Source organism: Opisthocomus hoazin, chromosome 7, assembly GCF_030867145.1.
Source record: "Opisthocomus hoazin isolate bOpiHoa1 chromosome 7, bOpiHoa1.hap1, whole genome shotgun sequence".
NCBI classification, from domain to species: domain Eukaryota; kingdom Metazoa; phylum Chordata; class Aves; order Opisthocomiformes; family Opisthocomidae; genus Opisthocomus; species Opisthocomus hoazin.
Genome location: NC_134420.1, coordinates 11,535,118 through 11,547,280, shown reverse-complemented (window position 1 = coordinate 11,547,280; position 12,163 = coordinate 11,535,118). Strand labels below are relative to the sequence as shown.

General features: G+C 42.6%; 1 protein-coding gene across 6 annotated transcripts in view; it reads left to right on the top strand.

The window, feature by feature from the left end:
- TEAD1 (TEA domain transcription factor 1) overlaps positions 1-12,163 on the top strand; it is a 164,573-nt gene that overhangs the window by 93,478 nt on the left and 58,932 nt on the right. For 2 of the 6 annotated variants that reach the window (XM_075425348.1, XM_075425346.1), the window contains one exon: positions 278-358. The exons of the other annotated variants lie outside the window; for them this stretch is intronic. In XM_075425348.1, coding sequence (XP_075281463.1) covers positions 278-358 — 81 coding nt within the window. The remainder of the gene's footprint in view (positions 1-277; positions 359-12,163) is intronic. 6 annotated transcript variants of the gene reach the window in all.

Below are 12,163 nucleotides of genomic sequence, written 5' to 3'. Positions count from 1 at the left end.
GGCGCTCCAGTCAGATGAATGATTTTTCCAATGTTGTAATTATTGTTATCTTCACCATTAAAGAACAGCCAATATTTCTATCCCTGGCAATCATGAAAGAGGAGCTTCACCTTGAGTTGAAGTCCAAACACTGAAGACAATGCAAAGAATTTCTACATGAGCCAAACATACAGAAAAATGTATTCATGTCTGAAGCATAGGTGCTTTCTTTAGGCTTAAAGAGTTGGGTTTGCATTGTGAAAATAGCTTTCTCCGTCATCACCTGTTTTTTCCCCAGGTACAGTGATGTTACTTGTCAGTTTTCTGCTTCCACATCCCAGAGATCTGGCTGTGCCCTGTCGAAGGTGTCGTTTTAAGGGTATGTTTTCCTAAATAAAATACGAGTGTATTATCCAAACCCTGATTGTCAGGGTAGCTGGAGACTTCTTTTTGTGAAACAATAACAAGATGTAAGGGTGCATTTGATGCATTTTGTGTTAAAACTAAAGAATATGATGCCAACGCTTTAGGTCCTGCTGTAGGCATCTTTAGACCAGCAGTGAGAAATGAAATCAATTTGTAAGGTCACTTTCTTCTCCCTTGTATAATTAGTAAAGGATCACATAATGATCCTAAGGTTCTTCTGTATGAAACAGAATAAATGTGAAGTTGTACCAGAGATGTCAAGCTGCATTCCTGGTGAGACTTTCCTAAAGCGATCAAGGTTTCTTCTGCTTCTTGCACTAATCATTAATAACTATGCTGTTGTCACAGCTCAAAAACTTTCCTATTGACACTTCAATCATCTTTAAAGATCTTGAATGTTCGGCATGTATTAAAGTAACCTTTTGCACTCTATTAAAATTTAAGAACTGCTAGATTTTTAGTGAATGCCCAAGCAACTGGATCATGAAAGCATTACCTTGTGCCAAGGGCATGATGCAGAGCACTGATTCCTTTTTAACAAATAATAAGAAGTTTGACTTTTCATTTACACATTCTGCCAATTGCTAACAAGTTTCCATCTTGTTCAAACACTGGATTGATCCTAAGAAATTGAAAATATTGATTTAACCCTCCGCCTGATTTGTGCTGTGGGCACCTGCTAGTACAGTCTTAGCACATTACAATTGCTTGGCCGTAATTCCTCAGGGGACCACTAATAACTACCACATTTGTCTTTTCATCTTCTGAAATTATGCTAGCAGTTGTCCAAGTCAATTGTGATTCATTTGATACTGCTCTCCTTCAAGACATATTGCAACCAAATAGACTTGCTCACCAGTAATATATCTGATGACATAGTTAGTTCTAGTTAATTGACAGAATGATTCAGGCTTTTATGGATGGCATTAATTGGTCCCTGGTGTCCATGCAATAATTGACCAGACAGTGTAGGCTACATTAGCTTCTCATCCAGTCAGAACAGTGGTAAGATGAGGTAAATGTGGTACAAATGATAAAATGGCTATATTTTAAATCAAACATTTATAAACTATAGAAGTGGGAGATTGTGGCATCAAGAGGGTCTGAATAATGGGAATACATAAATGTCCACATTCGAAGGTTGTGTTTTCTTTTTTTTTTTCCCCACCCAATTAACACATGTGGTAAGTCACATTTAGATGCCTTAATGGACTGTGTTTGAATAGCGGTTTAATGTGTAAAGCAAAGTAGATGGAAGGGCTGCTCGTGCTGTTTCAGCTTCTGTTTATATGGTACAATATTAAGCCTAGTGTTAAGCGTTAGAAGGAAGTTAAAGGTGGAACAACCTCTTGTGTTTACAGTAGGTGCTTATTTTATTTTCTTTTTCCCTCAAAGAAGAGGAGATGACTTGTGGAAGTATTTTGGCATATTCTGACTGTATAAGAAATGCAGAGTCTGTACTTAAATAAGAAGTGTAATTTGTAAGAAAAAGTGAGATAAATGAGAAAAGTGATGTCAGTGCAATACTAACTTGCTGCAACCATTTCTGAAGAGGAATCATCCAGTGATTTATCACCTCCTACTTTTCGTACTTTCTCTTTTGTGTAAGGAAACCAGACAGATAAGCAAGGAGTGCCTTCTGGGTGTGGCTATTAAACTCAGGTTTACAGGAATGTAACTGAAAAGAGTCATGGAATGTAACTGAAAAGAGTCATAGAATCACAGAATATCTTGAATTGGAAAGGATCATTCAGTCCAACTCCCTGCTCCTCGCAGGACTACCTAAAACTAAACCATACGAGTCAGGGTAAATAACAGTACTAGTACTGCAGGGTTTTTGAGTTTGGGCTGATTCAGGGATATTTGTGGTGCAGGCCTATGGCATGGTTTATGGTGTGTCTATTGCCTGGGGCTCTGTCATAGGTGTAGATTTTTAGGTTATACAGGAAGAAAATATTAAATATACCTCTACTGGAGAAAAAAAGGAATTGGTGGAAGGCTCTTCCTCTTGGTATGTTTTCTAGTGCATTGCCCAATGTAGTTTCTCATGCCTCAACGTGGGACATTCTTTGGAGCTTGTTTTAAATCTGGAAGGTATTTTCTTGATTAGTATTTAAACTTTGCTTTGTGAAGGTCAGCCCTCTGTGTATATTCTCACATAGCAGGTAAAAAAAAAAAAATCTCTTTCTGCTGCTCTTCTGTCTTTATGCAACTCAGATGTCTTCCTTCATGCTGCAGACTGCAGCCCTCTTGCCTGTGCCCATGCAGCAGCCCCTGGCCCCCTGTGCTGCTCTCCCCACCTCTGTCCATCAGCCCCTTTCACTCTTGCCCGCCGTGGGCACGTCCTGCCGTGCACTCCCCCCGTGAGTGCAGTGCAGTGCCGGAGCTGGCCCGCAAACCTCTCCACATCCATTACCCACAGCCCTCTAGATTACAGCCTGCTGAAGCACATGAGAAGCACTTTTACTATGGTTTGTAGGAAATGAGTACGTCGATAACAGGTAGGTTGAGCTGCTTTGGGAACAGTCTGTACATGTAATACAGAGGTTGCTGTATTAACAGAGAATGCCAGCCATCATGAGCTTTGATCACTTTATTCACTTGTTGCACCCCTTTTCACTACCCTATCCCTTTTGCTTAAATCTTTCTAAATTACAAAGTCGTCACAACAGACATCATGCATTCCTTCAGCGTCTAGCTCTTAGAGGGTACTGCCAAGAGCAAACAATAAAAACAGTCGTTGCCCTGCTTTATTTTTTATGAATTGTTGAATGTCCCGAGCTCCCACTGATTTCAGCCTGCTAGTGGGAATAGAGGGCATTCAGAGATTGCTGGGAGACTCGGCCGTTACACCATGTACATGCTGATTGCAATGTCTCCACTTTGTTGTAACTTCTTCACAAATCAATCTTTCCAATCTACTAGTAATTTACTGCTCTTCCAGATGCCTTCAGCATGCTGGTATTTTTTTTCAGAACTGAAACCTGCATTTGTGTTGCAGGTTGAGTGGGTTGATAAAGGGAAAATGGGAAAATCTTGGCCAAAGAAAGTCTTCTGGAAATGTGTCCATTTCTTGTGAAATGAGTCCATTTCTCAGTTCTTACAGACTGGACTATATTCGGATGAGACTGTTCTTAGATGAAGTGGCATAGTTTCTTTGTTCCTGAAAAAAGTGTTGGGTTGTTTATGCTTGAGGCTTGTTCATACGTGGCTCAGTAGGTATTTCTGCCTTACTGCATATAAGCGTATACCATCCTTTGGTTTAGTGTAATCTTCTTGGGGAAACAAGAGGCGTAGTATTTCCATAGGTCACTTTAAGATTATGATCCTTCAAAATACCGATTTCGTGCAAAGGGATGTTATTTCTCAATAAAGAACCCTGCCCACTGGTTAGGTCAAATTTAATGTAATCTGTTATTGGATGTATTGGATTTTATGTTGTACAAAGCAATGCTGAGCTTTCGGGCCAATGATTTCTACTGAGCCCAGTATTGAATGCTAGATGGTTTTACTTCCCACATTTTAGGAAAAAGACAAGACGTTTATAGGAAAGAAAATAGGATTTTTCAATGTGTGTTTTATTTTATGACAGCAGTTATAAAACCCCTGTATTTAAAATCAAGCTCTTCATTATTCAAGCTCCTTCATATGCCACTGACAACAGCTTTAATGAAACCTTTCAAATTCCAAGGAACACAATTGACGTTAAGGGGGCTTAAAAGCAGGGATTAATTTTGTCTGATTTGTATAACTTGCATTGGTTTAAACTTCTCAAATTAAAATAAATTATAATAGTTAATATAACTTACTGCAACTTACTCATTCCTAAAGCCAGATAAACATTTATTTAATGTTATACAGTCAACAGTCTTACTATCTCTATCTCTTCACCCATAAACATTTTTGCATTCTAGAATATTCATAATTCCTACTTAATACTAAACTATTTTAAACCCAAGTTTCTAGTAAGAGGTATCTATTGAGTATTAAAGACCAGATGTAGGAACTGGGAATTTGTTGTTTTTATCCACTAACGTCTCCAGCATAAAGAGCTTTATCTCAGATTTCTGTTATCTTCTCTGCTCGAGCACAGTCATGAAACTATTAAGTTTAGAAGACAAAATCTTTTGAAGAGGAAAACTTCTTGATCCACTGTGGTGGGTTGACCCCGGCTGGACACCAGGTGCCCAGCAAAGCTGCTCTATTACTCCCCTTAGCTGGACAGGGGAGAGAAAAATATAATGAAAAGCTCGAGGGTCAAGATAAGGACAGGGAGAGATCACTCACCAATTACCATCACAGACAAAACAGACTTGGCTTAGGGAAAAAAAATTAGTATTTTACCAGTCAAATAAGAGTAGGGTAATCAGAAATAAAACCAAATTTTATAAACACCTTCCCCCCATCCCTCCCTTATTCCTGCACTTAACTTCAGTCCCAATTTTCTCTACCTCCTCCCCCTGAGCGGTGCAGGGGGACAGGGAATGGGGGTTGCGGTCAGTTCATCACACATTCTCTCTGCTGCTCCTTCCTCCTCAGGGTGAGGACTCCTCACGCTCTGCCCCTGCTCCAGCGTGGGGTCCTTCTCATGGGAGACAGTCCTCCATGAACTTCTCCAGCCTGAGTCCTTCCCAGGAACAGGCTGCTCCAGCGTGGGTCCCCCATGGGGTCACAGGTCCTGCCAAGAGCCTGCTCCAGCATGGGCTCTCCATGGGGTCACAGCCTCCTTTGGGCACAGCCCCCTGCTCTGGCATGGGGTCCTCCCTGGGCTGCAGGTGGGTCTCTGCTCCAGCCGTAGACCTCCATGGGCTGCAGGGGCACAGCCTGGCTCACTGTGGTCTGCTCCACGGGCTGCAGGGGAACCTCTGCTCCAGTACCTGGAGCACCTCCTGCCCCTCCTTCGGCACTGACCTTGAGGTCTGCAGAGTTGTTGCTCTCTCATGGTCTCACTTGTGTCTCCTGCTGCAAATGCCATTACACAGGTTTTTTTCCCCTTCTTGACGATGTGATCACAGAGGTGCTACCACCATCGCTGATGGGCTAGGCCTTGGCCAGCAGGGGTCCATCTTGGAATGGGGTGGCATTGGCTCTATCAGACATGAGGGAAGCTTCTAGGAGCTTCTCACAGAAGCCACCCCTGTAGCCACCTCGCTACCAAAACCTTGCCACACAAACCCGGCACATCCACTTTGGATGTTGTTCTTTTCATGTGATCTTTACTGCTTACTATAGATAGAGGATCTAGACACCTCAGATGAGTTTTTTTCACCCATAGTTTGCAATCACATTCGAATGTCATAAGCAGCTGAGCTTTAAATTCAAATTTGAAGACAACAGTGAAACAGGGCTCTCTCTTTAACTTTTCTTTTGTCCACAGCTCCAAAGCAGTCCACAAACACCTGCCTGTCGGTTCTCCCCAGTCACTTCTGCAAATCCTTTGCTCAGCGTTAACTGGACTGGAGAGGTGATGCTCTTTAGGAAATGTCTTTTAAAGTTCCTTGAAAACAGAAAAGTGGGTAGACTGGAGAGAGACCCTATGAGCATCTTGCTGGGGAAAGGCTGAGTGTAGCCCTTGGGAGCTGAGGCACCAGGATCCATGCCAAAGCTCATTGTCGGGATCCAGAGCCGCAGGACACCAGACCTCCTTGGTTGTGCTGCTTGCCGAAGTGCTTGTTCAAACCTACTGATAACGCTGGCAGGATGGCCTCAGGGCAGAGGATAACAGTCGGCAGCAGCTCTTCAGCAAAGGCAGCGACTGGGAAAAGGCATTTTCAAGTGAGAGACCTGGATCCTGCCCCGGCGCAGCGTGTGTACGTACACTACCAAGCACCTGCCTGGTAGATGAAGATGAGTCTGACTGGATTCTCTCTTGTGCAAATAACTGGATATTTGCACCTCTCTCTTGACAGGCAGTCAGGAGCCTTTGGGGGTCTTGCTTGGGAAGGTCTAGAGAGAAGACGGACTGAGATATGATTCCTGTTGAGATTCACTTTCTCAGACGCACAAGTCAAAGTATTTCCAGTGGTCAAAAATCAACAAATAATTCAGGCATAAAAGTTTGTGAACTAATTTTTAGAGCTGCTGAGGCTGTTTAGCTCATATTCACCCCTGAAAGACCTTACTTATGCACATGGAAATGTCTGACATCTTCATTTTTTTGTTATCTGGTGAATAAAAGAGAGCCCTTTGTCCAGGTAAGAATGGGAAAACATGCAAACAAAAGCCTGCTGTAATGGCAGATGTTATAATAGAAAATAAATACTAGGATGGAAAGATCTGAGTTACTGAATTTTAAAAACTTTTATAAATTGGTTTACATTTTAATTGAAGTCTTTAATTAATCTAGCGGAAATGAAAAGATGAAGGAGAAGCCAGAGTGATCGTTTTAAAAGCACTGTAATGACACTTTTGTTTTCAAGGTATTAACTTGGGTTTTTAACAAGACTGCAGTATCAAGCGCTGACAGGTGCAGTAGGCACTGTGGATGAGTTTAGCTAGAAGTGAGTGCCCTGAAGACTCACGTGGTTCAGCTGCAATCATGGTACTACAGCAAGGCAAAGATTTGCCCTGTATAGGTTTGAAAAGGGGTTTGTCCATGCTGACTTGTCTTAAATTTATGGAAATAATTGTGTTGGCTGTTTTCTATCAAACATGCACACTCTGCACTTGAGTCTTCAGCTATTTGCAATGGTTCCTGTAGCAGAGATTCAGTTCGTCTCTTCTGAAGTATTAATGTGGAGCACGAGAGTTTCTGAGGGACCATTTTTGTTACTCAGATCTGTGTTTCTTTCAGAAAATGCTATAGCATAACTGCAAGCCAAGTGTCTGATGTAATTAAGAAAACATAGTTTCAGGGATTTGCTTTAATGCTTCAAAGAGTGTCCTTTTGATATCTGAGGCTTATGGTGTATATACCCTCTTCGGGAGGACCATAAGAAAGATTTGAAGACATAGAAACTGTTTCTTGAGATAATGGACAAAAGCTTATGTGATAAAACTGCGTATAGTCATTTTGGTTGGCGTTGGCCCAATGGTCTTCTCAGCCTTCATTCTGCTAAGTGTACCTCCGAAATGGGTGCCACTTTGTGCCCGTGACCCTGTAGACGTGGGGAAGTTCTCCAGCTCGAGTGAGGGATGCCGGTATGTCCCTGTTTCCTTAACAGACTTTCTATTTCATCCTGGGTTTTGAGCAAAACTGTTTTTCTTGCTCCCGCTCAAGATCTTGTTGCTGGCATGCTTCCAGATGTAAGACAAAAGGGACAGCTCTACTTTGGACTTAACGTCTCCAATTTAGTTGTCATCTTCAGCAAAAGATTCAAGTTAACATATTTAACAAAATACCTGCTTTGAGACTGTGACTTTGACTGTAAATAAAAAATCAATGGGGGCTATACAGCATCAGCCTGCTGATGGTTCCATCTCTATCTTCTTTTCAACACTGTTGTACTGGACCTTTGCATAAATTCTGTGTTTCCCTTTATTAAAACAAATCCAGTTGGGAACAATAGTTCACTCATACGATTTTCTAGCTTTAATTCTCCTACCAGTCTCATCGTAAGAGTTGGAAAGGGCATGAGTTGCAAGACGTTCCTTTGCACCCATGGCCGCTTGAAAGTCTGATGCCTGAGCTTACAGCAATCCCAGACAGCCATAAGAGTGATCGTGCTGCTGCAGGCTTGCAGAAGCTATCTAGGGGCGGTCTTTGCCTTTGAATGTCCTTTTGGTATGGGGTTGCCATCTGTGCGAACACACTGCTAGATGTGAGGGTGGTCTCCTGTGCAGGAACCTGTCCCTGTTGCTCGCTGGTGTCCATACAGCGGGACAGGTCCCTCAGCTGTCTGCTGGTGTGGCAAGTTGTATTTGAGGTACAGGAGAAGCTTGAACATGTTTTTCCTTTTATCTTCTGTGTTTCTTTTAAATCTCTGTTTTCACTCACATTCATAGCTGTTCTGAGAAACATCATGGCAGCAATCCTTCCACTCTTTTGACTGACTTTGTACAAGTGAAATGTTACTGTTTGGCAGAGCCAGGTTTTCTCACTGATAGGGTGCAGCGTGCAGTAGGGATGCAGCCCAAAGTATTACTGGCGACTTCAGTATGATCAGTATTAGGCCCCTGGCGAGTGCTGCAGTAGTCTCCCATCTGGCTTAAAAAAAAAGGAAAGGAAGAGAATAAAACCAAATCTTTTAAGTCCAGGCAAGGAGGCCACACATGTTTTAATGACAGATACTTTTTAAAGCTTGTTTGCGTTTGGGTGATAATGTACTTTAGTATAGTAGGGGAAATGAGAAACTTCACACATGGCATCTGGAAAGCCTTGTGGCTCACTACCCTCCTTGACAGCAATAATGTGGCTATAAATTTCCCCCAACAGAAAACATGTAACTGCATCAGCCATACCAGAAACAACCTTTCATTTTCTTTTACATGAATGTGTTGTTTTAAATCTCAGCTTTTTAATAGCTTCTTATAAACATTTGTGAGCCTCTGAGGTAAGTATTTTTACTTCTTGTTCTTATGTCATAGAATCATTTAGGTTGGAAAAGATCCTTAAGATCATTGTGTCCAATTGTTAACCTAACACTACCGGGTCCACCAGTCCTATGGAAATTCAGCCTAAAGCTCAATTTAGTGTCTGGAGGGGTAACTGATACAGGCATCTTACGAAAGATGAAAGGGATGTCAATCTTGCAAGCACCCTTACTAAGCCTCTGCAGCACTAATTTAATCTCTTTGTGTGTATGTTATAGCTGTGCCTGATGTCAGGTGGAATTTCTTTGGCTGACCCAATGACCATGTCTTTATGTCTTTTAATAGCAAAAACCTAGCGTGTACTAGGATGTTGACACTGGTGCGATTGCCAGGTTCAGGATGGGTTTGCCAGTTGCCTCGGTGAAAAAGCCTTCATGACCAATACATATACTATAAAAAGGTCAAAATATAGTAGAGTGCTTGGAGGTTTGTAAAACTAAGAAATTTGGTGCCAGGTGGACTTGGCAGAAGTTTAGGTACACTGCCTGTCAGCAAAAGCACTGGATTACTATTTCTGTGCTTGCAAAAGCAGAAACTTGTGAGTTAGGAAGGGAGATGCTGATTGCATTGCCACTAATCTGAAATACCTTTTTGCCAAGGGACTCATCTGAATTCATACCAGTGTCAGATGGTTGAAACCAGCTATGGAGTATTTAACAGTTTAAAGCCCTGTTTCGTTTGTTGGTCTCAGCTGCGCACCAGTGAAGCTCAGGACACTGCAGCTCTCCATGGGCCAAGATGCATCCATCTAGCTACTGCCAGGTTAGAAGTAAAATGCAGGAGTCTTGTTCAGGGCTTTGCCCGTTAGGAAGTAGCACCTGCAGAATAACCTTCCTGTGGTGCGTGACAGCTTGTGTGTTCATTAGGGTAGAGTCTGTACGGTATGGGCTGGGGAGAAGTGCAGTGATCTTTGAAGCTGAACCAGTATGGGATGGAGGGTTACCCTGCAAAGAGCTGACGAAGGGCAAGGACTGGTATTCCTTGTCCTTACTGTTTAAGGAGAGAGAGGGGAGAGAGCAAGTGAACACACGAGAACAAGTGAGAGCAAGCACACATTGAAGGAGGGGAGAGAGAAGTGCATAAAGAACCATCATTCAAAAGAAAAATGAAATAATTTTATGCACCGGAGACTACAGATTACCATATCAGCAGGTTAGACTAAACAGATGATAAAGTCACATGAGCAAACTGAGAGCTTGGTAGGGGTAGAAATCTCTAAGTGACATTAATAAATGTTGACTGCAATTCCAGATCTGTGTGTATTTAAACTTTTCTTCTTTGCTGCGTGAGGCTACTGCGCTCACAGCTCCTGCCAGTGCACCCACTGTGGGTCCAGTGATGTTAGCTGTGGGGACTGCGCTGGACCATGTCCGCCCCTGTCCTTGTCCTAACGCCAGCCCTGGGCCCACAGCCCCCAGTGAGGCATGCTGGAGCTGAGAAGCGAAGTCCTTCCGCTCCACGTGAAATATCTGTTGCTGCTGTCAGGACTGGAAGCCGCTGTCGCTGCGGTTGTTCAGTATGATAACTGTGCTGCCATGGGTGCAGGCAGAGGGGAGGCACGTCAAGTAGAAAGTGGGATTCACCTTTCATGCACCTTCTTCACCACGATTTTTAGAGAACTAACCTCTATAACAGGCAAAAACTGTGAAGAGAGTGTAGGGACTAATCAAGGAGGCACAGCAGAGCTGTGGCTGGAAGCCGTCTCCTCTTCCATTCCCATGTCAACGGTATTCAGCCACAAAACAACCCGACCGTAAAGTTTCTCTCCTACTGCATCAGGCCTAAAGAAAGTGGGATTAAGACCTGCACATGAAACTGTCTGCACTCCATTACTCATTTATCCAAAACAAGCAAAGAAAAGGTTTCCAAATGTACCATTTTTGGATAAATGTTGTGTAAAGTAAAGGCATGAGCTGGGAAGCAAAAGTAGTGATTTACTATAGAGACAAATAAGTGTTAAAAAGATTATAAATAACTGTAATATTCTTTCAATTTGCTGGTTTGTCCTACCCCTTAAATATTGTTTTTAAGAGCCCTCCCATCTTCCAAAGCAACCACTTTAAGTAAAATATAACAAAAATTACAAAAGCTAGAATCTAATGCATTTGGCAGATACACAAAGCAAAATTTTCTTGTGATTCTCCAAGATAAACCTGCAGATTTTGAACGGCGCAAATGGGTGTTTTCAATGATAAAGAGATCGGCAGCAGGGTATTTACACTTCTTGGGACCTACTGTGGTCTGCAGGAGTCGCTGGAGGCCGCGGTGCCTGGGGCAGAGGGGCAGGAAGAATCAGGCAGGCATTTTTGACTCTGATAAATAGGTAGGTTATGAGGAACACTTCCAAATGTAAACAAAATACATTACAGAGTGCTATTCTCAGCTCTTCATTGCTGTCTCTTGTAGCTGAGCTTCAAAATAAGCAGTGATATCTTCAGTTCTTCAACAGCCTGTTGTGTTCTCATACCTGAGTTCAGGATGGCATTAAGGTTTCTTTTTCTCCCCTTGGGCTAGTGTCCTGGAAGTCCTTCAGAAGTGCAGGGATGTTGTTCTCCTCCACTTTAGCTCAAACATCAGTGACCTGGATGGGATGAGCAGGAAGCAGCAATGGGCAACTGATCTGGACAGATTCATATTGCTTCTGGAAGTACAGACAGGTCTGTCTTTAGGCTAAAAAAAGAGTTAAAGGATTCCCAATTTTAAGCATGTTTTGAGACTGGGTTTGCAAGAAATGACTTACTCTGTAGCTCAAGTATGTTGTGGGTCTCTCTTGTGGGTTCGTAATTGGAGCAAGATATTTATTGTACTGTAGCTAGAATGACATTGTTAGCTGTAAAATCTCCACAAAATGTTACTTTGTGCTTGTGAAATAACTTGGAAACCAAGGTTAGTGTTGGATGTATCCCAAGCTCTTTCATATGCCGGTCAAACATTTCTCCACTTGGCCCATCTGGTGTCAGAAGCTGTCATCTAACACAAACTGAGTCCAAATACCCTGGACATAATGCAAATTTAAATACCTCTTTGCACCTGCTGTGAAAATAAAGCATCTTAGCTGCATGGGACACAGACACCAAATAATTCATTAGCTAAATAAACAGTTTTTGCAAAGAGCTGCACAAAATACCAGCACAGGGAAGACGAAGGCAGCTCACAGGGTCCTCCCTCACCCGCAGATGAACACCCCCTCCCCGGGAGACATACGGTGGGACCCTATTGCTGGCTG